This window comes from Triturus cristatus, chromosome 1_2 (genome assembly GCF_964204655.1).
Source record: "Triturus cristatus chromosome 1_2, aTriCri1.1, whole genome shotgun sequence".
Taxonomy (NCBI): domain Eukaryota; kingdom Metazoa; phylum Chordata; class Amphibia; order Caudata; family Salamandridae; genus Triturus; species Triturus cristatus.
The window spans coordinates 62,482,084-62,509,582 of record NC_140580.1 but is presented as its reverse complement, the minus strand read 5'-3'; the positions used below and the strand labels follow the sequence as shown (position 1 = coordinate 62,509,582).

At 43.3% G+C, this 27,499-nt stretch overlaps 1 protein-coding gene across 2 annotated transcripts in view; it reads right to left on the bottom strand.

The window, feature by feature from the left end:
- LOC146866790 (zinc finger protein castor homolog 1-like) overlaps positions 1-27,499 on the bottom strand; it is a 74,476-nt gene that overhangs the window by 31,203 nt on the left and 15,774 nt on the right. For both annotated transcript variants that reach the window (XM_085601300.1, XM_085601311.1), the window contains exon 2: positions 26,178-26,672. In XM_085601300.1, the coding sequence (XP_085457426.1) occupies positions 26,178-26,661 (484 nt within the window). In that variant the 5' untranslated portion in view covers positions 26,662-26,672. The remainder of the gene's footprint in view (positions 1-26,177; positions 26,673-27,499) is intronic.

Genomic DNA, 27,499 nt, shown 5'->3' with positions numbered 1-27,499 from the left:
TAAATAACAATATGCCGGATTTGCTGGATCACCTCAGAGAGAGGTGGCAGCAGTATCTGGGTGAGATTGGGGACATTGATTAGGAGGTGGAACGGATACATCTGTGTGAGGTTGGAATTAAAGCTTGTCTGTGCCTCATACAGCTTAAGATTCTCCACAGAGTGTATTATGACCGTAGTAAATAATGCGCCCTGTGTAGGGCACCGCCGGCGGCATGTATATGCTGTGCTGAGGCAGTGGGGTCCTTTCTACAGACAATATGAGGTTGCCCTCCAATTAAGTACTACTGGACCACTATCACCCAAGAATGTTCCTACATACTGGAATCGCAGATCCCACTTGACCCGAAATATATATTTCTGGGTATCCCAAATGATGTTGACCTCCCCTGCTCCAAACTACTGTTCAGTGCTTTGGGCCTGGTGGTAGCCAAGAGGGACATAGTGAGGCACTGGGGTGCAACAGAAGCTCACTGCATGAATGGAGGCGAGGAATGGCTCTCTACAAGGCGACTGAAAAGGTAACATACCGGAGTAGAAGGGGTCCCCCCCGCCAATTCTATAAGATGGAATGGATAGTTTTGGAGGCATGCTCAGGAACACAGGTTCAACTGGAATGAGGGGTATATTACTTTGATAAGTAGATGCAGTCTTGGGTCAATCTTTTTGAACCTTGATTTTTTTTTATGCCTCTGTGACTGGATGAAAATGCTACACATACCACAAATATTTCCTAAGGCCTGCATCATGTATTCGCTGTCAATAGCGTCAGTTGCACGAGAATGTTTTTTTCTTATTGGTTATCTGCATAAAGCAAAATAAATAAATAAAAATACATTTATAAAAAAAAAAAGAAAAAAGAAAAAAAAGTCCACAACCAATTTATACAAATAGGAAGTATTTTTCTGATTAAAACGACACCCAAATGACAAACAAAAACAATGTAGGGAACTGGAGGTATACATTTTTAACACTTTCTAATTCTTAAAAACATTAAGCGCCAACTTGGGACGTCTGGTCGCGCTTCAACGGGACAAAGTCAAAGTTGATTTTCTCCCAACGTCAAGCGGGCCTCTTAAGCAGGCTGGATTCACAGAGGCTTCATTGGATTGGTTCAACGAGAGCCCCGGTCAACTCGTGGAAGTTTTGAGCTCTGAGCTTTCAGCTGGATGAACACTGAAATCGAGTCTGGGTCACGGTGCGAGGTAGTCAGCTTGACTCTCGATGAAGAGTTGGTCACCTTATGGAGCTTTTTCCAAAAGTGGCTCCAAACTTCTGGAACTTGTTCTTGAAGTTCCTCATGAAGGTTCAAAGTGACCACAACATAAATCCAAGGTTCCAGAGTCTGTGTTGTTCCTCGGAAGCTGGTACTACAGTTCCCCCAAAGCACCTGACCAACTCCTTAAAATTCCACTGGACACACTGCAGGCTGGGGACTTCTTGGGGGAGATAGTGCAGGGAAGCTCTGTTAACCTTTTGCTTTCAGGGAATTCACTCCATAATCCTTTCTGAAGCAAGGCAAAGTCCTCAGGGCTGTAGTTCCAAGTGTGCAACAGACGCAGTCCTTCAGAGTGCAAGCAAGTCCTTCTTCTCATTGTAGTTCCAGGAAGCAGATCTGAGTTGCTATACAGCTCTCACATATTTAATCAATGTTCTGGCGCGAGAAACATGAGGGCACCCCTGACTAATGGGGTACAGAGTGCCACCCAAAAGCATGACAGCTTCCTCCAAAGTCTGGCATTTTCTTATCCCACAAAGCACTGCACTTTAAAATTCAAGATGGAGAATTCCTCTCCCTGGGAGTAAGAGCTGGGCTAAGCCAACCCACTGGTGAGGCTCATTTCCCTTAACACTCCCTTTACAGACCTCCAGCAAATTCCACTGTTCGAGCTGGTATCTGGCTGGGGGCTACAGGAAGAGGGGCAGTAGGCCTGTCTGACACTTCTTAATGTCTTGCTTCCTTTGAAGCCGATTTTGGTTTACCCAGCCCCGTCCTGGCTTGTTCTCTGCAGCTGCAGAGCTCCCCCCCCATCAGATAACCCCGGTCTCTATACAGGCCACTAATCACCCCATTAAAGCAGTTTAGCTACCTGTTAAGGGCTGGCCAATCAGGAGAGGCTGCCAAAAGGCTGGATTTTGGCTCACACGAAAGTAATTTCTATAACTTCCTTTCTGTATTAGTTATGATAAATACAACAGTGGCAAGTTGTTGGATCTATCATTACCAATCTTTCAAGTCCTTGGAAATATATTTTAGCTCACTGTGGGAGAGATGCGGCTGACTCTAGAGCGCAGGGATCGAGGTTCGATCCCCGGCGGCAGCTCAGCCCCGCATCATTCAACTCTGGGCAACAGCTCACTTAATCTTGCCATGGACCACAGCGCCTTGAGCCCTTAAAAGGTGATAGGTTCAAGCTTTACCAATAAGGATGATTATTATTATTATTACTATTACTCCAGTCAACAGTTACACTGTATTACAGTATTCCCATGTTAGCCTAGGAAGGTAAAAGTGCTACAATGGCGAAAAACAAAATTGGTAGTTTTTCCCTCACCAGGGAATATACAACATCTTTTAAAATGTCCCTGCTTATTTTTACATGGCACTCTAGCATGGGGGCACCTAGGTCAGACCTTAGGGGCGATATATGTAAAAATAAGGTTGTTTAATAATTTAGAAGTACCTTTAAATCCAAAGTAGAATTTGCATGCAATTTTAATTTAAAAGCAGCTTGCAAAGCAGGGCTGACTTTTAGAATGACAGCAGGGAACACAGCAGTGCACATGTAAGTACCTCAAATCTACTGGGCCTCTAAACCTACATGCCCTACCATATACTAGGGACTTACAGGTAGGTTGCCAGTGTCAATTGTAATTACACCTATTTATCATTTACCTATTTGATCAGAGCACTGGCCCTGTGCCTGTCTAGCAGAGCCCAGGGCGCAGCCAGAGTCAGTTACCACCAGTATCAGTTAAAAAATGGGGGTAATCAGGGCAAAAAAGATGACTTCCTCACGAGGACCTTCAGTCCATCAAGCTTCTTGAAGGAGCCTGGAATCCTCCAGTCAGCCTTAATATGTTGCTGCGTCCATTAGGGCTAGTGCTACAATCATTTAAAGTTTTAAAATAGGTCTTCTTTTATGGATGCATTTCTAAATTTCTGGCCTCTATACAACAGTCTAATCACAGGCACATATCCACCCATTTATATACCCATATGTGTGTTCCTTTACTCAGTTCCCTTAACTCATACACTCATCATGCATAATTACACAGACAAATGTATCCATTCAATGTGTAGTCTTTTCATAGATTTAGCACCTCATTCAGTCAACCATCTCATGAGTACATGTGCCACATCCTTCCCATGTCAAATAGCCTGTCTCACTGCTGTCGTGGGAGATGGGATCACCCACACAAGTTATTTCCCCTTGTGTCTAGTGAGGCAGAATGGGGATAGCCCCCCACCCCCCATCTGGTGCCTGTGGTGGCAAAAAGACTGTTGGGCGGTTTTCGGGTGGGCCTCCAGCTGGATGCCAGGGCGGGCCACCCACACCTTTTTAGGTAGAGCCTAGGAAGTGCGCATTCGCTGTCTTCGAGACATGCTGTATTCAATACAGGGCTTTGATCCCGCCTACTGCTTACCACAATTTGACTCCAGTGTCGCTCTTCTTTCTGCCTCCTAATTAGTTTGTGCAACCGATATGTCACTTCCGTTTGTAGCTGAGGAGCACTGGCCAAATACAGATTAATTCCACTTGATTAGTGCCCGTTCCCTGAGATGCAGGGATAGATAGATAGATAGATAGATAGATAGATAGATAGATAGATAGATAGATAGACTAATATCAAGAATTTAGATACAACTATTGAAGTTAGACCTCGACTGTAAAGAATGTATTTAAATGAAAAAGTTGTAAGGAAAGCATAAAGACAGAGTAGAGTGAGAAGAGAGAGGAACATAGAAAAGAAGAGAGAGAGGAAGAGGGGAAAACCTCATACCATAATACCTGAATTCTCGTTCAATCTTCCAGGCATGGGACTACACTCCAATCTCTCAGAACCCATCACAAACCGGATTGTTATGTCTCTCATGATGCACTTTGGTGCAGGGGTAGTTCACAAAAGTCAGTCACCTACAGGGCCACCACGGTAGAGCCCAGGACTTCCCATGCACACTGCCAGAGGTGCCAAGAAAGTTATCAAGAACTAGTCATCTGCGAGGCACTGTCCATGCACAATCTCAGAGGTGGAAGACAGTGCCGATGTAGTTCACGAGATTCAGTCACCCACGAGGTGAGGTCAATGCATTTTTTGTTTTCCAGTTTTATGTAGCACAAACTCGACCCGGAGGTATTGGAGTTGCTTTCCATGAGCAACAGTTACATTACACAAAGACACATACATTTTATGGCAGGCATGGGGAGAGTAAGTTATGTGCCCAGAATCACAGTAAGCTGAGCCGAGGCCGACGCTCGAACCTTGTTACCCAGGGACAAAGTCAGAAGTTCTGCCGTTACGCCACATTCTCTTCACAAGTCAGTGACCTACGGGGATCTATGCAGTGAAATCCACCACAACGGAGCCCACGACTCCTAGTACGCACTCCTACGGGTGCTGAAGTAGTTCACGAGAGCCAGTCACCTCAGGGGCCCAGTGCAGCGAAATCCAGCCCAACAGAGCCAACGGCCCATGGCCCAGCGCACACTCGCAGAAGTGTAAGCTCACACGATCCTGTCACCTATGGAGCGCTGGCGAAATATTCACCCACAAGAAACCCCGCGATGCACTAGGCACACTCTTCGACTGGGGTGGCGGCAGTTCACAAGAGCCTGTCACCTATGGGGCCCTGGGCAGAAAATTCAGCAGAGCTAGAAACACACCAATGCACGCTCTCGATGGTGCTGGCGAGGTTCAAAAGAGCCACTCACTTACAGGTCTCTGCGCAGTGAAACCCACCATCCACGTGTAACCCCACGGCGCACCAGACACACTCCCACTAGTGACTGGGTGGGTGTCGAGACCTGGCCGACTATAGGCCTTTGCCATAGGGAAATCCGTAGCGGCTGAGCACGTGACCCACCGAGCACCCACGCACGTGTTAAGTAAGTGTGTCAGATCCAAGGTTACCCCATTAGAGATTTTTCACCACAGATAAACACAGCCTAGAGACACTGGTGCTCTGACACAACCGCTAGCGACTAGAGGTCGTTTGAAGGGCAGGATGGGCTGTATAAAGACTGCGCAGCATAGAATAAACGCACACTCCTCTAGCAGGCAGCGGAAAGCTGTTTGCAGAAAATAGATTTTCCTACCACATCACACATGTCAGGCTGCGGGAGCATCCCACATGCTCAGACGCTCTCCTCACAGAGCTGGCTTGCCCTCCGCCATCTGAGAGCCATTAGCAAGGTGCGTGGGTACACCCCATCTGTGGTGTGGCTGACCAGAGGAACTTCAGGACAAAGAGGCGAAGCTGGTAACCACAATCCGGCCTGGGCCAGCAGCCAAGCGTGAGGCAGTGGACACCCAGCCCTCCGACAAGCGCTCGCAATAGCGCGGTTTATATTTGCATCGCACTTTGACTTTGAAAGCAAAAGTGCGATGCAAAAATAAACACGCAGCGCCCTGTCTCCTTTTGGGAGGCCCATCAGGACTGGATCTCAGAGGCTTGTTTACATAACACACCTCTGAGATAAGAAATTGCTTCACGACAGCCGTGAAGCAGGAGACCCAGTCCGGATGGGCCATCCCAAAAGGACAAAGGGCGGTAACACAGAGGCCTCATTTTCAATGGGTAGCCACCGTTTACCATAAATGGTGACGCTTTTTACACAATGCATATTACCTCTGACACCATTGATCACAACATTTGTTTTATCGACTAGTCTGTTTAATGACTGCGATTTGAAACTTTTTTTCTTTGCTTAACAATTCTTAAATGAATGAACACTACTCCTTAGTGATACACTTCTTCTATACAAAAAACGGTGACATATATTTACATATATACAGTGATTTCATAACATATCTAAATAACACTGCAGTTAATTGAAAAACATTCAAAAAGCCAGTTTTGGCGTGACAATAATCATGTGTCCGATATTATTTGATTTGCAGAACTTGAGCCGATAAGCTCCTATAGTTCTGGCTACTATTGCGGTCCTGGGCAGAGTCGGATACCTATGACTGTAAAGGGTTCAACCAAACATATAGATTGCATTCCTTCTATTTGTTTGCTTTAGGGAACGAGATGGTTTCTAAATTCGTCTCCCGCATAGGTGTTCACGATCACTGCATGTTCGCCAACGCGTTTCGACCCGTGTGAATGCGGACCTGTGGGGTGTTTATGGGGTCGTCGTCAGGGCTGATATTAAGTTGTTATCGGACTTCTGTTCCTGTAATCGAATCATAATGGTGTATATTTTGTATTAGTGCTGAATTGAATGGTTGTGAATGAAGAAATTAGTGCCTGCAAAAAGTCTTGTGTCAACTTACGCTCTTTCTAAGACAAGGGGACTTGTCTTTTTTGTCTTGCCGTGTTGTATGAAGTGCCAGCTCACTGGGGATAACTTGTCTCTTGTACGTCTTGCTCGTTTCTTTCTGGGGGGCAAGAGAACACAGGCGGTTGGCATCTATACCCTGTTATTGTCATGGGTGCTGCTGAGCCAAGGGTGTCATAGTCACCGGTTAGTAGTGGTATTTCGGGCTCCATATTTGTTATAGTGGCTAGTGCGTCTTGAATTATCTTTTCACGTCATGCCTGAAAGTTTGTGGCTTACGTTAGTATTAGGTGCCTTGGTTTATTTGGATGGTGCTCAGGTTGCCATGCGGTGCTTCACCGTTTGTGTATTATATTTGGTCCGTGCAGGGGACGGTGTTTAAGAAATACCGCTTCACTCGTGGCGCATTGGGTGTCAGCCTACTGGGCGTGCTTAAGAGATATTGATTTAGCTGTTAGACCGTGATATTTTTTACGTGCATATCGCATCAATTCTGGATTTATATAAGCGCGGTGTTTTCATGGCGCGTCCTGTGTGGGCTTACTGTATCGTACCTTTTTCAATCATCCGTGCTCTCGGTGTCTGGTGCGCTGCTCCTCGCTCTTCCTGCTCTTTCTCGGCTCAGGATTACTCTTCTGGCGTTTTCAAAATGCCGGGAAATCCTCTTCCGCTGATTGGTTTTTGTAAGGTGTCCGGCGCCATTACGTATGCCGTGGTTTGGGTCGCAGCTGTTATTTGTAGTCATGGAAACCTAGCTGTTGCTGTTGCCGAAAAAAATGTTCGGAAAAACTTTATTCTGCCGTTGCGTGTTTTTTGACGACATCAAGCGCATTCATAGTTGCTGTTCTGACTGCCCGGGATTGTTAGTTGTAATGATTACAGGATTGTTGTCCTGGCATGGACGCGATATTCTTTTGTACGACCGTTTACTGATCTGAACTCTCTGGCTGGTGTATATATGAATTATTTGGACAGGTGGATGGCGGTTTCACGGTATGATTTGTTTGCCGTTATGTCGGGAGTCTTGACCCAGTGTTGTCTTTTAGGTTACTGTTCTGATGTGTGGTTTATTTACTGCTTGGGCGAGAGTTGCATGTTTTGGTGCGTGGTCTTATTTGCGGGTGGTTGTATTATGAGCTGGCCTGGATCCATCTCGGGTTATGCACTTCTAGAACTAGTGCTGTTGATGTCTCACTGCTTACGTAAACTGGATGTAATGTTGTTGAAATTGGCTTCTCGAGGAGGTGACATGTCAGGCCCCTCTTAAATGATGTTGGATATTTCCGTCATTTCGTTTAATCCATTTTCTATTGTACCTAGGAACATAATGGTTTTTGCTTCCGTCTTTGAAAGGGTTGCGTCAACATTTTTGCCTTGAATATGGCGTAGAACTGTCCACTTGAGTTCGTTTGGGCTGTGATTTTTCTCAATGCAGTGGGAAACCATCGGTGCATTTAAAATTTTGCATTTAATTCTTGATCGGTGTTGCGAAATGCGGTTTTTCACCGGTTGTGTCGTTTTTCCGATGTATGCCAGTGGGCATGGGCATAAAACGCAGTAGATGACGTTGTGGGTGTTACAATTGGTGAAATCTTCATGGATCATGTATTTTTGTCCATATACAAACTTTGTTCCTTCTACTGTACTCTCGCATGATACACATGTACCGCATTTTTTGTGTCCTTTTATTGGAGGCAGTGAAAGCATGGACCTCAGTGATGCTGCTGGATGTTTATCCGTGGTATTTGCACGTACCAGTTTTTCTCTTATGCTAGTATTTTTCTTAAGGGCAAAGATTGGTATCTGTGCAAATGATGGAATCCCTTTTATTGTGTCCCAGTTCTTGCGGATGATCTTTTGCATTTCTGTTGTTCTACTTGAAAAAGTAGTGACGCATACCAGTTTTGGGCCGGTTTTGTCTGGTCTTGGAGTTAAAAGGGAGTCTCTGGGCGTGTACCAAGCCCTTTTTAATGCCCTCTTCAGTAGTTTTTTGGGGTAATTCCTTTTTAATAATTTCTCCATTAACAGTTGGGCATTCTCGAAATAGTCTTCTTTTTTAGAGCAATTTCTCCTGATCCTCAGGAATTGACTGTATGGAAGGTTTTCTCGTAGGTTCCGTTGGTGAAAACTTGAGAAATGGAGAAACGTGTTCCTGTCGGTTTTTTTGGTGTACAGTGTGGTGTAAAGGTGACCATCCTCATGTCTGATGAGGAGGTCCAGAAAATTCATTTCTGTTCTGCTGCAGTTCATGGTAAATTGAATGTTTGGACTTCTGCTGTTCAACCACGTTACAAACGCTTCTAGATCTTGTGTCTCGCCTCTCCACAGCAGAAAGACATCATCGATGTAGCGACGCCACATCTTTATGTGACCGTCGTGTGGGTTGTTGTTATACACCCACTTTTCTTCGTATAGGGCCATAAACATTATGGCCATTTCAGGGGCGAAGGGACAACCCATCGCGGTTCCTGTGACTTGCAGGTATTGTGTGTCATTAAAGGTGAAGAAGTTGTTTTTAAGACAAATTTCTGCTAGTTGGACCAGGGGGATCGTTGGAACATTGTGTGGACCGACTCTTTTGTCTAGGAAAACTTGTATGGCTTCTAAGCCTTCTTCTTGTGGGATGTTTGAGTAAAGGCTGACAATGTCCATAGTTACAAGTAATTCGTTGTCTTTGTCAAAAGGTACATTTTCAATCATGCTTATAGCTTGCATTGTATCTTTCACATAACTTGGGGTATCTTTGATCAAAAGTTTTAAAAAAGTGTCCACATATTTGGCTGGTCTCTCCAGTATCGAGTTGACTCCTGAAATTATGGGCCTCCCTGGAGGATTCCTGGAGTCTTTGTGCACTTTTGGGAGGACATACATGATCGGTGTCCTCGGGTTGTCATTAATCAGATACTGTGATTCCTTCATTGTCAACCAACCCTCTTCTTTGCCTGTGTTGATAATTGGCAGAAGTTTCCCTTTTATTTTCGAGTTCCAATCATCGTTGGTTTTTCTGTAATATTTTTTGTCCAATAGTTGGCGTTGTACTTCGGCTTCGTATTTGTCCCTCGGCCAGATAACTATTCCTCCTCCTTTATCTGCCGGTTTGATTATCAGGTTCTTGTTATGTGACAGATGATCCAAGGCTTCTGTTTCTTGTCTTGACAGGTTCCATTTTATAAATGGTTTTTTTCGGTCTAAATTATCCACATCTCTTAAGACGTTCTTCTCAAAAGTTAGGAGTTCAATGGGCATATTTTGTGCATTTGGAAAAAAGGACGATGGATTTTTCAGACCAGAGAAATTTCGAGAAGAGATTTCTTCTCTGTTTTGAAAGAATACTTTGAGTCTCATTTTTCTGAAGAGTTGAATTATTTCCATTTTCATTTGGGTTAGATCTGGTTTTGCCGTGGGTATAAATGATAGACCTTTTTGGAGTACCTGGATTTCAGCTGGACGAAGGACTTCGTTTGAAAGATTGTATATGGAGCCTGTTTCTTCACTTACCATCGGTATACATTCCTCCTGGTTGTAATCTCTCCCTGGTGTTGATTCGATTGGGGATTGTACCACCTGTTGGCTCGTGGACGGCCTCTCGGGCGGCTGTTGCCTCTGTCTAAAAAAGGTGCCTGTTGATAAAAGGGCCTTTGTTGAGTGTTTCTATTATCTGTTGGTCCTTCGCTGTCGCTCGAAGTTCCTGATGAAGAGGACGGTTCTGAGAATGTTAGGAACCTTCTCTTGCTTCTGCCTCCGTATAGGTTTAATATTCCAGTATTTTGGGGCTGGCTGTAATATTCTTTTTCCAGATATGGATAAGCTTTGGATATTGAGAAGTTGATTATATCCTTCTGTAGTTTGAATCTTTTTGCTTCTTCAGTGTTCTTTTTGAAGGTTGTATTTTCTTTTTCCAGTTTAGATAGAATGTTCTTAGCGTCCTCAATTGCGGTGTTGTTTAGAAAGGCTTCTTCTAATTCCTGAATTAGTTCCAGTTCTTTTATACTCAAGCGTTCAGCGGTTTTAATGGAATGGAACATCCAGTCTCTTGAACATTTTGTTCCGATATGGCTGAAACCCTCGAGGTACTCTGGTTGGTCTGTGAAGATCACAGGTATATTTTTGACTTGTAGGCCTGTTGGTATTGTGCCTGCTCTTAGATGTTCTAATAGGGCTTCTCCGTGTAGAGCTGTCCTTATCTGTTTTTTCTTCAGTCTCGTTATTCTTTCTAGATCTGTTTGCTGGGCAAAACTGGTAGAATTCTTTCCTAGGTTGAACGACGACGGCCGTTTTAGGAGTTCTTCGATGTCTTCCTCTCTGAAGCTTAAGGTTTTGGGTTCTGTCATTGATGAGAGCTTGTTTTAATGTTGATGTTTGAATAGTATGAACTTGAAAAGTGAGAGCGTAAGGTTGACTTTTTTGTGCTTTTTTTGATGCTTTGCATCTGACTGGTATAAGGAAGGGGTAGAGTTCAATCGCAATTTAGAACCTAGATGTTATTTGTTCTAGGTTCTAGGGTTATTATTTTCCCAGGTAGTGGTAATCTACTGGTTTCCCTCGTGTGCCTGGTGCACACTCTAATTACGGTTATGAAATTGGGGGAGGATTCAATATGGTGAAACAGAGGCTGGAATCCAGACTAACTTTTTACACAATGCATATTACCTCTGACACCATTGATCACAACATTTGTTTTATCGACTAGTCTGTTTAATGACTGCGATTTGAAACTTTTTTTCTTTGCTTACCAATTCTTAAATGAATGAACACTACTCCTTAGTGATACACTTCTTCTATACAAAAAACGGTGACATATATTTACATATATACAGTGATTTCATAACATATCTAAATAACACTGCAGTTAATTGAAAAACATTCAAAAAGCCAGTTTTGGCGTGACAATAATCATGTGTCCGATATTATTTGATTTGCAGAACTTGAGCCGATAAGCTCCTATAGTTCTGGCTACTATTGCGGTCCTGGGCAGAGTCGGATACCTATGACTGTAAAGGGTTCAACCAAACATATAGATTGCATTCCTTCTATTTGTTTGCTTTAGGGAACGAGATGGTTTCTAAATTCGTCTCCCGCATAGGTGTTCACGATCACTGCATGTTCGCCAACGCGTTTCGACCCGTGTGAATGCGGACCTGTGGGGTGTTTATGGGGTCGTCGTCAGGGCTGATATTAAGTTGTTATCGGACTTCTGTTCCTGTAATCGAATCATAATGGTGTATATTTAGTATTAGTGCTGAATTGAATGGTTGTGAATGAAGAAATTAGTGCCTGCAAAAAGTCTTGTGTCAACTTACGCTCTTTCTAAGACAAGGGGACTTGTCTTTTTTGTCTTGCCGTGTTGTATGAAGTGCCAGCTCACTGGGGATAACTTGTCTCTTGTACGTCTTGCTCGTTTCTTTCTGGGGGGCAAGAGAACACAGGCGGTTGGCATCTATACCCTGTTATTGTCATGGGTGCTGCTGAGCCAAGGGTGTCATAGTCACCGGTTAGTAGTGGTATTTCGGGCTCCATATTTGTTATAGTGGCTAGTGCGTCTTGAATTATCTTTTCACGTCATGCCTGAAAGTTTGTGGCTTACGTTAGTATTAGGTGCCTTGGTTTATTTGGATGGTGCTCAGGTTGCCATGCGGTGCTTCACCGTTTGTGTATTATATTTGGTCCGTGCAGGGGACGGTGTTTAAGAAATACCGCTTCACTCGTGGCGCATTGGGTGTCAGCCTACTGGGCGTGCTTAAGAGATATTGATTTAGCTGTTAGACCGTGATATTTTTTACGTGCATATCGCATCAATTCTGGATTTATATAAGCGCGGTGTTTTCATGGCGCGTCCTGTGTGGGCTTACTGTATCGTACCTTTTTCAATCATCCGTGCTCTCGGTGTCTGGTGCGCTGCTCCTCGCTCTTCCTGCTCTTTCTCGGCTCAGGATTACTCTTCTGGCGTTTTCAAAATGCCGGGAAATCCTCTTCCGCTGATTGGTTTTTGTAAGGTGTCCGGCGCCATTACGTATGCCATGGTTTGGGTCGCAGCTGTTAGTTGTAGTCATGGAAACCTAGCTGTTGCTGTTGCCGAAAAAAATGTTCGGAAAAACTTTATTCTGCCGTTGCGTGTTTTTTGACGACATCAAGCGCATTCATAGTTGCTGTTCTGACAGCCCGGGATTGTTAGTTGTAATGATTACAGGATTGTTGTCCTGGCATGGACGCGATATTCTTTTGTACGACCTTTTACTGATCTGAACTCTCTGCCTGGTGTATATATGAATTATTTGGACAGGTGGATGGCGGTTTCACGGTATGATTTGTTTGCCGTTATGTCGGGAGTCTTGACCCAGTGTTGTCTTTTAGGTTACTGTTCTGATGTGTGGTTTATTTACTGCTTGGGCGAGAGTTGCATGTTTTGGTGCGTGGTCTTATTTGCGGGTGGTTGTATTATGAGCTGGCCTGGATCCCGGATATCTGGATGTATCTCGGGTTATGCACTTCTAGAACTAGTGCTGTTGATGTCTCACTGCTTACGTAAACTGGATGTAATGTTGTTGAAATTGGCTTCTCGAGGAGGTGACATGTCAGGCCCCTCTTAAATGATGTTGGATATTTCCGTCATTTCGTTTAATCCATTTTCTATTGTACCTAGGAACATAATGGTTTTTGCTTCCGTCTTTGAAAGGGTTGCGTCAACATTTTTGCCTTGAATATGGCGTAGAACTGTCCACTTGAGTTCGTTTGGGCTGTGATTTTTCTCAATGCAGTGGGAAACCATCGGTGCATTTAAAATTTTGCATTTAATTCTTGATCGGTGTTGCGAAATGCGGTTTTTCACCGGTTGTGTCGTTTTTCCGATGTATGCCAGTGGGCATGGGCATAAAACGCAGTAGATGACGTTGTGGGTGTTACAATTGGTGAAATCTTCATGGATCATGTATTTTTGTCCATATACAAACTTTGTTCCTTCTACTGTACTCTCGCATGATACACATGTACCGCATTTTTTGTGTCCTTTTATTGGAGGCAGTGAAAGCATGGACCTCAGTGATGCTGCTGGATGTTTATCCGTGGTATTTGCACGTACCAGTTTTTCTCTTATGCTAGTATTTTTCTTAAGGGCAAAGATTGGTATCTGTGCAAATGATGGAATCCCTTTTATTGTGTCCCAGTTCTTGCGGATGATCTTTTGCATTTCTGTTGTTCTACTTGAAAAAGTAGTGACGCATACCAGTTTTGGGCCGGTTTTGTCTGGTCTTGGAGTTAAAAGGGAGTCTCTGGGCGTGTATTATTAAAAAGGAATTACCCCAAAAAACTACTGAAGAGGGCATTAAAAAGGGCTTGGTACACGCCCAGAGACTCCCTTTTAACTCCAAGACCAGACAAAACCGGCCCAAAACTGGTATGCGTCACTACTTTTTCAAGTAGAACAACAGAAATGCAAAAGATCATCCGCAAGAACTGGGACACAATAAAAGGGATTCCATCATTTGCACAGATACCAATCTTTGCCCTTAAGAAAAATACTAGCATAAGAGAAAAACTGGTACGTGCAAATACCACGGATAAACATCCAGCAGCATCACTGAGGTCCATGCTTTCACTGCCTCCAATAAAAGGACACAAAAAATGCGGTACATGTGTATCATGCGAGAGTACAGTAGAAGGAACAAAGTTTGTATATGGACAAAAATACATGATCCATGAAGATTTCACCAATTGTAACACCCACAACGTCATCTACTGCGTTTTATGCCCATGCCCACTGGCATACATCGGAAAAACGACACAACCGGTGAAAAACCGCATTCCGCAACACCGATCAAGAATTAAATGCAAAATTTTAAATGCACCGATGGTTTCCCACTGCATTGAGAAAAATCACAGCCCAAACGAACTCAAGTGGACAGTTCTACGCCATATTCAAGGCAAAAATGTTGACGCAACCCTTTCAAAGACGGAAGCAAAAACCATTATGTTCCTAGGTACAATAGAAAATGGATTAAACGAAATGACGGAAATATCCAACATCATTTAAGAGGGGCCTGACATGTCACCTCCTCGAGAAGCCAATTTCAACAACATTACATCCAGTTTACGTAAGCAGTGAGACATCAACAGCACTAGTTCTAGAAGTGCATAACCCGAGATACATCCAGATATCCGGGATCCAGGCCAGCTCATAATACAACCACCCGCAAATAAGACCACGCACCAAAACATGCAACTCTCGCCCAAGCAGTAAATAAACCACACATCAGAACAGTAACCTAAAAGACAACACTGGGTCAAGACTCCCGACATAACGGCAAACAAATCATACCGTGAAACCGCCATCCACCTGTCCAAATAATTCATATATACACCAGCCAGAGAGTTCAGATCAGTAAAAGGTCTTACAAAAGAATATCGCGTCCATGCCAGGACAACAATCCTGTAATCATTACAACTAACAATCCCGGGCTGTCAGAACAGCAACTATGAATGCGCTTGATGTCGTCAAAAAACACGCAACGGCAGAATAAAGTTTTTCCGAACATTTTTTTCGGCAACAGCAACAGCTAGGTTTCCATGACTACAACTAACAGCTGCGACCCAAACCACGGCATACGTAATGGCGCCGGACACCTTACAAAAACCAATCAGCGGAAGAGGATTTCCCGGCATTTTGAAAACGCCAGAAGAGTAATCCTGAGCCGAGAAAGAGCAGGAAGAGCGAGGAGCAGCGCACCAGACACCGAGAGCACGGATGATTGAAAAAGGTACGATACAGTAAGCCCACACAGGACGCGCCATGAAAACACCGCGCTTATATAAATCCAGAATTGATGTGATATGCACGTAAAAAATATCACGGTCTAACAGCTAAATCAATATCTCTTAAGCACGCCCAGTAGGCTGACACCCAATGCGCCACGAGTGAAGCGGTATTTCTTAAACACCGTCCCCTGCACGGACCAAATATAATACACAAACGGTGAAGCACCGCATGGCAACCTGAGCACCATCCAAATAAACCAAGGCACCTAATACTAACGTAAGCCACAAACTTTCAGGCATGACGTGAAAAGATAATTCAAGACGCACTAGCCACTATAACAAATATGGAGCCCGAAATACCACTACTAACCGGTGACTATGACACCCTTGGCTCAGCAGCACCCATGACAATAACAGGGTATAGATGCCAACCGCCTGTGTTCTCTTGCCCCCCAGAAAGAAACGAGCAAGACGTACAAGAGACAAGTTATCCCCAGTGAGCTGGCACTTCATACGACACGGCAAGACAAAAAAGACAAGTCCCCTTGTCTTAGAAAGAGCGTAAGTTGACACAAGACTTTTTGCAGGCACTAATTTCTTCATTCACAACCATTCAATTCAGCACTAATACTAAATATACACCATTATGATTCGATTACAGGAACAGAAGTCCGATAACAACTTAATATCAGCCCTGACGACGACCCCATAAACACCCCACAGGTCCGCATTCACACGGGTCGAAACGCGTTGGCGAACATGCAGTGATCGTGAACACCTATGCGGGAGACGAATTTAGAAACCATCTCGTTCCCTAAAGCAAACAAATAGAAGGAATGCAATCTATATGTTTGGTTGAACCCTTTACAGTCATAGGTATCCGACTCTGCCCAGGACCGCAATAGTAGCCAGAACTATAGGAGCTTATCGGCTCAAGTTCTGCAAATCAAATAATATCGGACACATGATTATTGTCACGCCAAAACTGGCTTTTTGAATGTTTTTCAATTAACTGCAGTGTTATTTAGATATGTTATGAAATCACTGTATATATGTAAATATATGTCACCGTTTTTTGTATAGAAGAAGTGTATCACTAAGGAGTAGTGTTCATTCATTTAAGAATTGTTAAGCAAAGAAAAAAAGTTCCAATCGCAGTCATTAAACAGACTAGTCGATAAAACAAATGTTGTGATCAATGGTGTCAGAGGTAATATGCATTGTGTAAAAGGTTAGTCTGGATTCCAGCCTCTGTTTCACCATATTGAATCCTCCCCCAATTTCACAACCATAAATGGTGACGCTACCCAATGAAAATGAGGGGCGGGGCTTCAAGCCCCCTTCTGAAATATACTCACCCACAATATGTCTCGCAGACGCGAGCAGCGCATGCGCGCTTGAACGCAGGTCTGCGAGACCTAAAAAACAGCACAGTGGCAATATTATTAACATACTGTTGCTTAACTACAGAGGTGCGAGGAAAGGGCTCTCTGTTGTATTGCACTGCCGCAAACCATAAATTTAGAGAAAAAGAGAGAGAAACCCAGCAGAGGCAAGCAATGGAAAAGACAACTGAGGGAGGAGAAATAGCACCGGAGAGTATGAGGAAATTAGAGAGACACCAGAGACGGCACGTGATTACAAAGAATGTGACTGAGGTGCTGCAGAAAGACACGAGCGTAAAGGGAAAGATGACTTGCTGCAGAGAGCAGTGAACTAACAGAGAACGCAATGGACAGAGACAAGAGAAGAAAGATATAACTTCTGAAGTATGTGAAGAATCAGATTCTTTCCATTTTTTCGTCCTTCACAGCAAACCGATTTCAGAGCATGCCCTTTGATGCGCCTTCTTGTGGCGTGAAACCGCCCTTTAAAGAAGCAGGGCACCAAAAGCTACACACAGCTACATTCTCTATACCTGACCTCCGGTGTCCGTAGAGAGCGCTGCGCGGTGAATGGAGGAAGCCTTAACTGTGTGATTACAGTGGGCTGAGACCTCCCAATTACGTCATGTAGAAAGAAGATCAGATGGGACATGAATGGCTCTTTACAGGCGGACAGAAGATGTGCACGTGGGGACTGGCTTTACTGGCGGTGAAAAAAAAAGTCCCCCGAGTATCACGCCGCCAGTAAAGCATCCAGTCCGCACGTGCACATCTTCTGTCCCATCGCGTGCACGGCTGGAATCCGTATCGATTCCAAAAGGCTCACGCCGCGCAAGCGCTGCTCACGCCAGGCCGAGACCTAAAAAGAACATGTTGTTCATTCCTCTCATCTCGGTCGCTGGTCGGTAACCTCCAGGTCCCTGGATGTAGAGAGAAGACACTCCACTCGGTCTCAGTCTTGCCTCCTCTTCCCTTTCTTCCATAAAGTACTTTCCATTCCTCATCCACTCTAGTTTTTTTCTGCTAGTATCTGCCTTCCTTTCTCCCACGCTCTCCGCTTTACTTTCTTGAATGCTTCATCTGCTTTCATTTTTCTGTGATCTCAGTTTTCCGTTCTGCTTAGCTCTATACTTTGTTTTATTTTTGTACGCACTCAGATTACTTTTCTCCTAGGTTCTATTTCGTTTTATTCCCCGTCTTCTTTACTGCCATTCTTTGCCTTCCCTTTTGCCACATAAGCTGCCTTCTTTTTCCACATACCCGCCTTGCTTTCTGTGATAAAGTTTGTTTACTTTCTCCCAATCTAACCTTACATTTTTCACTATGCACTTTGCCCCATGTACTTACTTTTCTTTCTTCCAAGCACTCTGCTTGCCTACCTTCCATGCAATTTGCCTTCCTTTCTCCCTTGCTGTCTGCCTTCCTTTTTCCTATGCACTCAGCTTTCCCTTCTCCCTTGCCGTCTTCTTTTTTCCCTTGCTCTCTGCCTTCCTTTTTCCTCGATCTAAGCCTTCCTTTTTCCCCATTCATCCGGCTTTCTTTACCCCATGCACTGCATCTTCCTTTCCCATGTCTGCCTTCCTTTCTCCCATGCTCTCTGCCTTCCTATTTCCCCTCACTCTCAGCTTTCCTTTATCCCACATCTGCTTTCCTTTCTCCCAAGCACTCTGCCTTTCGTTCTCCTGTGCCCTGCCCCTCATTTTTCCCTTATTCCCATGCCCCCATGCTGTCTACCTTCCTTTCTCTCATGCACTCTACCTTCCTTTCTTCCTTTCTCCCTGCAGAAGGAAGAAGCAACAAAGTTTGAACGGTCGAGCTTGCTGTATATAAAATTGACAACAAAAAAAAGGGGGGTTCCAGTCTTTCACACTGTGAGCAACCTTCCTTTACCTTTGCATATACACATAATAAATGGCCTGTGCCGATTGGAACATGGTATTTTATTATTGTATTGACTACCTTTACATTGAAGCATTTGAAAAATGTGTTTGAGTGTATTGCTTGTGAGTTGCAAAGGGTGTTTATGTAATGAAACTGGTGCTAATGTAGAGTGCTTCAATAACCTTCCGGTCGAGTTTGTGCTATATTTTGAAAAGTGCAATTAAAATAAAAACAATCCTTAGTGTAAGTAAAGACACATCAATACCCATTTATTGGCGGATTTGTACAATGTGAAACAAGAAAAAATGGACGCCTTGTGACTTCCTCGTTTAAATTGTGCTATCTGGCAAATTATTTATTTCACTAAAAATCATTTTTTTATTCATTATTGCGTATGAACGAACTTCCAGATATGTGAGTTCAGACTACCAGGTGTACAAAAATAAAACTTTACTTCTCAATGCAGTGCTATAATATGCCTATTCGTGGTAAAGCTTCCACGGTAAAGAATAGTAGATCCCAGGATAACGTGATGCTTGGCCAAATGCTTTTCAGGTCTCAAAGCCAAGACCTATTGGATATGCCAATGTTTGTTTAATAAATTGCAGCTCAGGTGCAATGGGCTGGAAGACGGCTCCATGACAGGCTGTAGAGGGGAGATGTGAGGGACTGCAACTCCCCTACATTGAACGCATTTCTTAAAGCCCTAATGTGACTGAAGTGAATACAGAAGGAAAAGCCGAAAACCCTAACAATGATAGACTATTGTTGGGGAAGAGCACTGTAGAGAACAAACACCGGAGTCCCATACTCAATGGGCCTTCCGACGGTAGAGTTGGGGACTACGTAGAGTGGGTGACCCCTATGATGGGAACACATTGGTGCAGCTCGCCAATCAGATGGAGTAATATATATATATATATATATATATATATATATATATATATATATATATATATATACTACAGCAATCAAAGAGGCCCTTTCTGGGTTCCATCTTAGCTGGGAATAACCTATACAAAACCTACCTTATCCCCATTATCCCAAACCGAGTTAATAAAAACTATCCGATGGTAAAAATTCATGTCCAATCTACCACTTCTAGGATGTTAACTTCTGATACATGGTCTCTGAGACGGTCTTGACTTTGGGAATATTGGCATCAGAGTTCTACAGATTGTAGTCTATTGGCACCTAATTTTGCACTTACAGCAAGAAGACAACTAATACATTTATAGATTGAGCACTTGTGATATCCAAGAGACAACTGTCCATGAGTTGGTAAAGTAGAAAGACCCTTCTCACCCCCATTATAGAATGGCAGCAGGACGTCCAGAAATGGGTGGGTTAGGAAAGCACTACATATGGAGGCATGAAGGAGTACTCAGTGGCGTAACATTAGCCCCTGCAGGCCCCGAGCTCTAAGGGGCCATCTCCGGCACTGTGGACTGGCCACTGGCCTGAGAACTCCTGACTGGCTCCAGGGGGAAGGGAGAGCGGGGGTGGGGGGGGGGGGGCTCCATGTGCTTTGCAGGTGAGCCTCCCTCAAGTTTTGTTACGCCACTGAGAGGGCTTCGTAAACCCGAGCTCTTTCCGGCATGGGACAGGATTCAAAATTCAGTGATTAAGGGGAAGAGGACTTACAAGTCAATTAACCTGAGAAATAGATAATAGTATGCAATTGGGACAGGATATCTCAGGATCTTCCGAATAGCAATAAAACAAGTATTGGGCTTCTGATTGCCTGGAGGCCCTATCGTGAGGAGCAGAGAATGGTTCAGGGAAGAAAGCTGCGCTGGAGCTAAGTTTAAGAAAATAACTATTGAAAAGGTGCTTCTGTGGTTGCGGCGACAAGCAAAGTGTTAATGGGATGTAAAGTTTTAAAGGTAAATTACTTTCATTGTAGTTTTTCTTTTTATTTATCTTGTCATACATATGATATCATATGCATATTGAGAACACATTGATAGCACTGTAAAGTGTGGGCACACAGTAATGGCTGATTAGATTGTAAAGACTCACAGTAAATAAGCACGGCTAGTCATGAATAGAAACTATACGCACCTTCCCGTAAGGACTATATACTAATTGAAATGTGTATAAAGATGCGCACAACAAGCAGCAGTGAGTGTATAAAACTAACTTGTGAATGAAAATGTGTAAAACAATAAATATATCTTTTAAAAACAAAATTATGGATGCTTATAGTATTTTGGAAAAGGAATGTCACTTCTTTTAAATAAACCATGGCTTTTCAATACAAAAGGTGCTTGGTGATTAGTAGCGAGTTTGGGTGGAGGTTCTAAGGTTTGAAAATCACTGAATTTAAATGAGAGATGTGCCGGATACTGGATGAATGAATGGGCGAGTAGCTGCAGCAATGAGTCTTTCATTCATGCAACCAATGTCTCCCATCCATCCATGCACTCAATCTTGCACCTACTAATGTATTTATGCATACTCATCTAACATTTCTCTCATGTTCGCATTCACCTATGCAACAGTCCGCACAGCATTGAAATCTGTAACCACTGAAGAAGCACTTTCAGATTTTTTTTTCCGATGCTTGTTTTCTATATGGTTTCTATATGCTCTCAGGCTATTGGGCCAAGGTACAGACTGCCTTGTTGGAGGTCACTGAACAGATTAAACGCACCATCGAGGGCGCGGTAGGGCAGAACTGGTATTGTTGGACCTGTCTACAGCATTTGAAATGGTTCGCATGCCAGGCTGCTAGCATGCTTTCAGGAAATTGGCATTAGGGACAATGCCTGGAAGTGGTTGAAGTCTTTTCTTGAGGACAGGAGTCAAGGAGTATGGCTACGCCCTTACTCCTCTGATAGCCGATGGGTCTCAGCTGGAGTATCTCAGGGCTCTGCCCCACAATGTATAATATCTATAGGTCTCCCCTGTCTAAGGTGGGGGAATCATTTGGGGCTCAGATTACTTCTTACACAGATGATACGCAGATCTTCTTCACCTTTGGTAAAGGGATGCCCATTGAACAGGATGCCATTCAACGCTGTCTCTCTGTAGTTTTTTGGTGGATGACTTATAATCAACTGAAGTGTAACAACGAAAAGAGAGCGGTGCTCAGTTTTGGACACAGTTTCGTTCTTAATTTGGATGTTCACTGGCCTTCAGGAGTGTCTCCACTGGACACCCAAAAGACCTGGGGATCAAATGTGAAAATAGAATGTCTTTCCATAACCAAATTATGTCTGTGGTAGGCTTGTGCTTTGGCATCTTACATATGGCAAAAATCTGTCTGCGGTTCCTTTCAGTTCCGACTAGGATCACAGTGGTATTAGCTTTGGTTATGGCCAGGTTGGACTATGCTAATGCACTATATACTGGCCTGCCAAAGTACCATACGAGAAGACTTCAGACTGTTCAAAATGCGGTGGCTAGGCTGGAGTTGATCTTCCCAGACAAGAGCACATTACTGTGCATATGCGTAATTTGCACTGGCTCCCCGTGGAAATATTGATCCTTTTCAAGTCCTCTCTGTCAATGCACAGAGTGCTCCATCATTCAGGACACGGTTACTTATCTACAAGGATTGCCTAGTATCATCCGGTAACAATTCTGCGTTCCTCCAATAACCATTTGGGCAAGATTCCAAGAGTTAGTTTGGTTTATGCTGGCAGACATTCTTTTTCTTTATTGGGCCGAGTGGGTTGGAACAATCTCCCTCAGGATTTGTGACAAATAAATGATGAAGCATTATTTAAGAAAAAGCTCAAGACAAGGCTCTTCACGCAGTAGCTGTCATCTCCCTTTCTTTTTTTGACAATACTGCTTAGCACTGGGACACTCTAGAGTAACTGCGCACTTTAGAAATCTCTGAACTTTAACATGAAGATTAACCGGTCAGAATTCTGCAAGGCATGCCATTGTGAGTGAAGAGCTATCCTACTGTGAACTATTGTGGAAAAAGTGGGACCTCTCTGAAGTCGCATTAGATATCTTCTGACTGCTGATTGCAGTAACCTATAGAAAGATCCCGGACATTTTAATTTTCAAAGAAAAACTTCCAGAGACTAGAACGGTGAGTAGTTATGTCCTGTTTTTGGCACCTTGACTTGGTAGTCTTCTGAGACAGATTAAAAAAAAGCTGAAAAAGAAAACTGTTCTTGGGACAATTTACGCCGCAGCTGTGTACTCTGAAGTAAAGTCTAAACAGAGCTCTGAGAACAGTGACCATAGCTGCGGGCAGATCTGCTTTTTCTTAGTAAAAATACAACATTTGGCAATTAAACAATAGTGATTATATCTAACATGCCTAATTATGAGCCTTGAAACATTAATCATGAAAATCTTAACATTGTAAAACCAAGATGTTCAATAAATCCATTCAAATATCACTCGAAATCATAGCCATGAAAGGTGTCTTCAAATCCATCTTCAGAATGCTTTATTCAGCAACTTCAATGTTGACGAAACAATTCTTAAAAATTAAACTGTCCCCATACAACGAGATTTATCACTCCCAATGCATTTTGGGTGAGCATTCACCCTTCGTCAGGGGAAATCTACAAACAAATGTATATATATCAGTTTAACAACAATCCTGGGTCCTGCGTGTAGCCCAACCCGTTGAGGCGTTTCGCGTAGTCCTATTTTCATTTTCATCGCTTCCGTAGAGCACGTAAAGTGGTACATTCTTCGGTTTGCAATTGACGACGGGTTGGGCTACACGCAGTACCCAGGATTGTTGTTAAACGTGCTGCTTCCGAGAGTTGAGGGTGAGTTTCCCCGGAAGGGTTGTATAACCGTAAACATAACAACTTTGGGAGTCACGCTTAAGACCCGATTTATTTCAGTTTCATTTATTTATTCCTTACAGAGGGAGACGCATTGATGGGCTTAAAGCTAGCGTCAGCATAAAACAGCCACATTGTGCCCCGATACAACTTTGTGTAAAGCGGTGAGTTTTGAATTTGGCTTGGTTTTACTCACTTCAGACTTCTTTGCGCATTACTCAAAAAATGAGCATGACACAGGTGTTTTATTATTCCAGCGTGCGGCGGTAAAATTGAATCAGTCAGTAGTTATTTAATTCTGACGAGAACGCATATGAGAGATACTGTTACAGTTGAGCGGTAAGCACCAATTAATCTAACACACAGGGAACAAGGGTTCTGCCGTTAACATTTAATGTAGATTTGACATATACTCTTGTATTTTAGTGCATTATAGGCATGTAGCATCAGAGCAGCACGTGTATTTTGGTTTAGACGGTTGTTTGTTTGGCCCAAACATCTTATACTGGAGGTATTTCAATTGTCTTTTCTTTTTCATTCTTCGCACTTTTCTTATTTTTCATCACACACCACAACTGTCACGGGTGATTCATGTTAGCATCACTGTACGGCTTGTACAGTTCTTTGACTCTTCGGTGGTTGGGCTTGGCACGATACACCAGACCCAGTTCCACACCACGTTGTGGGTAATGTAGATCATAGTGAACTTAACTACTGTATTTACATGTTAATCATTGATTTTCATGAAGGACTACGACTATCCCGGATGTTTTAACCATAGTTAAAGATTTTTTTGTGTGCACAAAAATTAGTGACATTGTAAATTGATACATATACATTTGTTTGTAGATTTCCCCTGAAGAAGGGTGAATGCTCACCCGAAATGCATTGGGAGTGATGAATCTCGTTGTATGGGGACAGTTTACTTTTTAAGAATTGTTTCGTCAACATTGAAGCTGCTGAATAAAGCATTCTGAAGATGGATTTGGAGACACCTTTCATGGCTATGATTTCGAGTGATATTTGAATGGATTTATTGAACATCTTGGTTTAACAATGTTAAGATTTTCGCGAATTGGTGCTATGGTGGAACCACCACAATAGGCGCGCACCGACTCTGATAACAGTACACACTGAGTAGTACATTCAGTTTAACATTGATACATGTATCACCGCTGCTACCTTCTTATTCATATTTATGAGCCTTAGCATTACTCTCGCTAGTTACATCATCATGCCTCTCCCCTGCAAGATGCAAACAATTCCAAAAATACATCTGCTGAACGCATAGGGACACTTATTCTGTTGAAAGTGTGAGGCATCCATGCTTTTTAAAGGAATGAGAAAGACCTTTAAGTTAAGTATATATCCCCGGTCAATATCATTACTGGCGGTGAGGTACAGACTCTTGCTAAAGAACCATGCTTTCTAGCTGCAAGAATAGCATCTGCGCTATAGCAGAAAAGCACCATTCATTTAGCTTCATATCTGTCAGATAGAACCTAGCAGCCTCTCTGTGAAAACTCAATCCTTGTACCTAGAAGGTCAGAATGTAGAAATTTCCAGAATCTCTTTTCTTGTCCCTGAGTTCCTACCTGCAAGGCAATACCTAAACGACTATAGATCTCTCCACCACTCACCCTTCTTTCGTCAGCCACATTATACCTGCTGGGGTATCAATCAACGATTCTAGATGTTTTCCTGCAATAGCAAAACTAGAACATTATCAAGCCTCACCTTCTAACCCTGCTCCACTATCCTTTCACGAGTTCTGGCAGCGCTCTAATCCTGTGTACTTCAGTTGTCTCTTCTGTAATTGTCCTTTATGTTCTGCTATCTACTGTTCTCTCTACTAATCTTTGTGTTCTATAATGCATTTATGCTCACTTACTCACTCTCTTCCCCCAAACTCCACCGCTCTAAATCAGTTCCTAGAGCTGATTATTAGAACTGCACAGTTCCTCCTCTCGGTTCAATGTCTACTAAAGACTCAACTGTTCAAACTACACCTAACTCAGAAAACCTTTCTTTTGCAGTACTAACCAGAGTCCCCCTCTGTCAGAACTGCAGAATATGGAAATTGTTTAACCATACCCAATACATCCCCATATTCTCCACCCTCCGCCCACCTTCAATATCACCATCCTACCCCTTCCAGACTTCCCATTCTCCCACCAACCCTCTCCCCTCTCTCCCCCCTCTTTTAGCCTCCCATAACAGCCCCTAAATTCTTCCCTTCTCTTTACTCTTGACCAAGTACCCCTGTTGTAAATACCTTTACTCGTGTACAGCAACTTCATCAGTTCTATGTGAAACCTTGTGTCACTGTTATTTTTAACATGTAAAACGCATCTATAGTTTGGTGACTATGTGCTATAGAAATCCACAAGATAAATATATCCTTTTTTGTATTTTCCCCACACTCTATCTCCCGTCCTCAAGCAGCATCACTCTCCCCTGTGTTCCTCTACCCTCACCGAACTGTCACATTGTCCCCAAGGGGCATCACACTTCTTGAACTGCACACTCTGGTTAACATCAACAGATCTACTTCTACCCCAGTAAGCCCTCTAAATTCTATTGCTATTTGAGGGCACCATCCTGCTCTCCCAGATATCCAAAACTCATCCAGGAACTCCTACTCTTTTCCAGACCTCTCGTACTATTATAAAAATGCCACCACACCCCCACATTTTTAACACTCTACCTGTGTTCTCTCCCTACTACCAAACTCTCGCCATCAAATGACCTTCAAATGTCACCATTGCCATTACATTTTCACAACAGACCTTTGTGTAGACGACAGCTTATAGGTCCACGTACAGGAGCGGAATCCACCCCAATATATTTAATGGGTCATGTTAGCAGCAGTGCAACAAACACAAGCCTCACCTGAAGCCAAGGCACTGCTTTGCTTTGTCACAGGCTCTCCAAGCACTGACAAACTGTGGTCTTTGGCAGTAGCTGCTTTTGAAGCCAGTTTCACCAAGAGTTCACTAGCTTGTGATTTCAGAGGAGCTGCTGATTTGCCTCCATTGTCCTCATTGTCACTGCAGTCTTCCGGCTTTACTATGTAGACATCTTCAGCGGGGATCTCACAAACCTCTGCCTTCTGTTCTCCCACAGGTTCATCCACACAATCTCCATTGACCCATTTCTCAATGGCTTCTCTGCGCCGCTTTTTGTCTTCTCTTCTCTGGGAAATATTCATGATTTTAGAGGGTGCTTTACTCAAGAACTTTTGCTTCTCATAGGTGTCTGGTATCTCATGCTCTGCATTCTCCATCACGTCGGTCTCACGATCTGAATCTACCTGATGGCGGAGCTTGGCACAGATGGCGTTTACTTTCAGTCCACTCTTGCGTTTGGCAGACATTGTAGATGTCACTGAGAGAGTGGAAGAGAGAGACAGTGGAGAGTTAGACAATTTCAGCAAGAGCTAAGCATAATTAGCATGTTGAACTGTGTTTATTAAGTACATGTGAAATCGTGTATCCAGCGATAGAGACTGCATACCAGGCACCTTATTTGAAAAGGCTTTAAGTGGTGAAAAAACTCAGTGGACATGCATATGTGGCTGCATATGTAAAAGAGCAAACAAGTTTTGCACACGCTATAAATCTGGTTAACAAAAAGTGGAACAATGTGATTAACACCCATCTTTCACAGTTGAAAAGTGGATAATTAATTTCACATTTGCATTGAGCAAAATTTCCGTTCAGAAATAAAATGTTTTATTGCATTTCCTAGAACACTAGCAATTGCGTATATACTTTTTGGTTTTGCAAAACATCCTACTTTCTGCTACAGAACCGGATCTGGTCTGGTCTCATTTCACGTTTGGCTAGGCTGTATCAGACAGGTATGAACTTGCTTCTCGGTTTGCTTCCCTTGGTTTCCTTTGAATGGAGACAAGGGCAGGGTGCATTGTAAGTATAAGGTAGGACATGCCCTGATGTGTGTGGCATGTCCTGATAGTGAATTACAGCCAATTTCGTTTTTCACTATTGAGAGGATACCTGTCCCCATAGGCCAGAATGGGCACTTTGATTATAACATCTTATAATCCTACCTGACCCAGGGAACATGGCAGAAAAACTAATTTAGTATGTCTGAACTCAGAATGATAAAAAACATCTTCAGTGAAGTTGGTTTTAACATTCTGTGTTTGAAAATACCACTTTTAGAAAGTAGGTATTTTCTAACCTAACCAT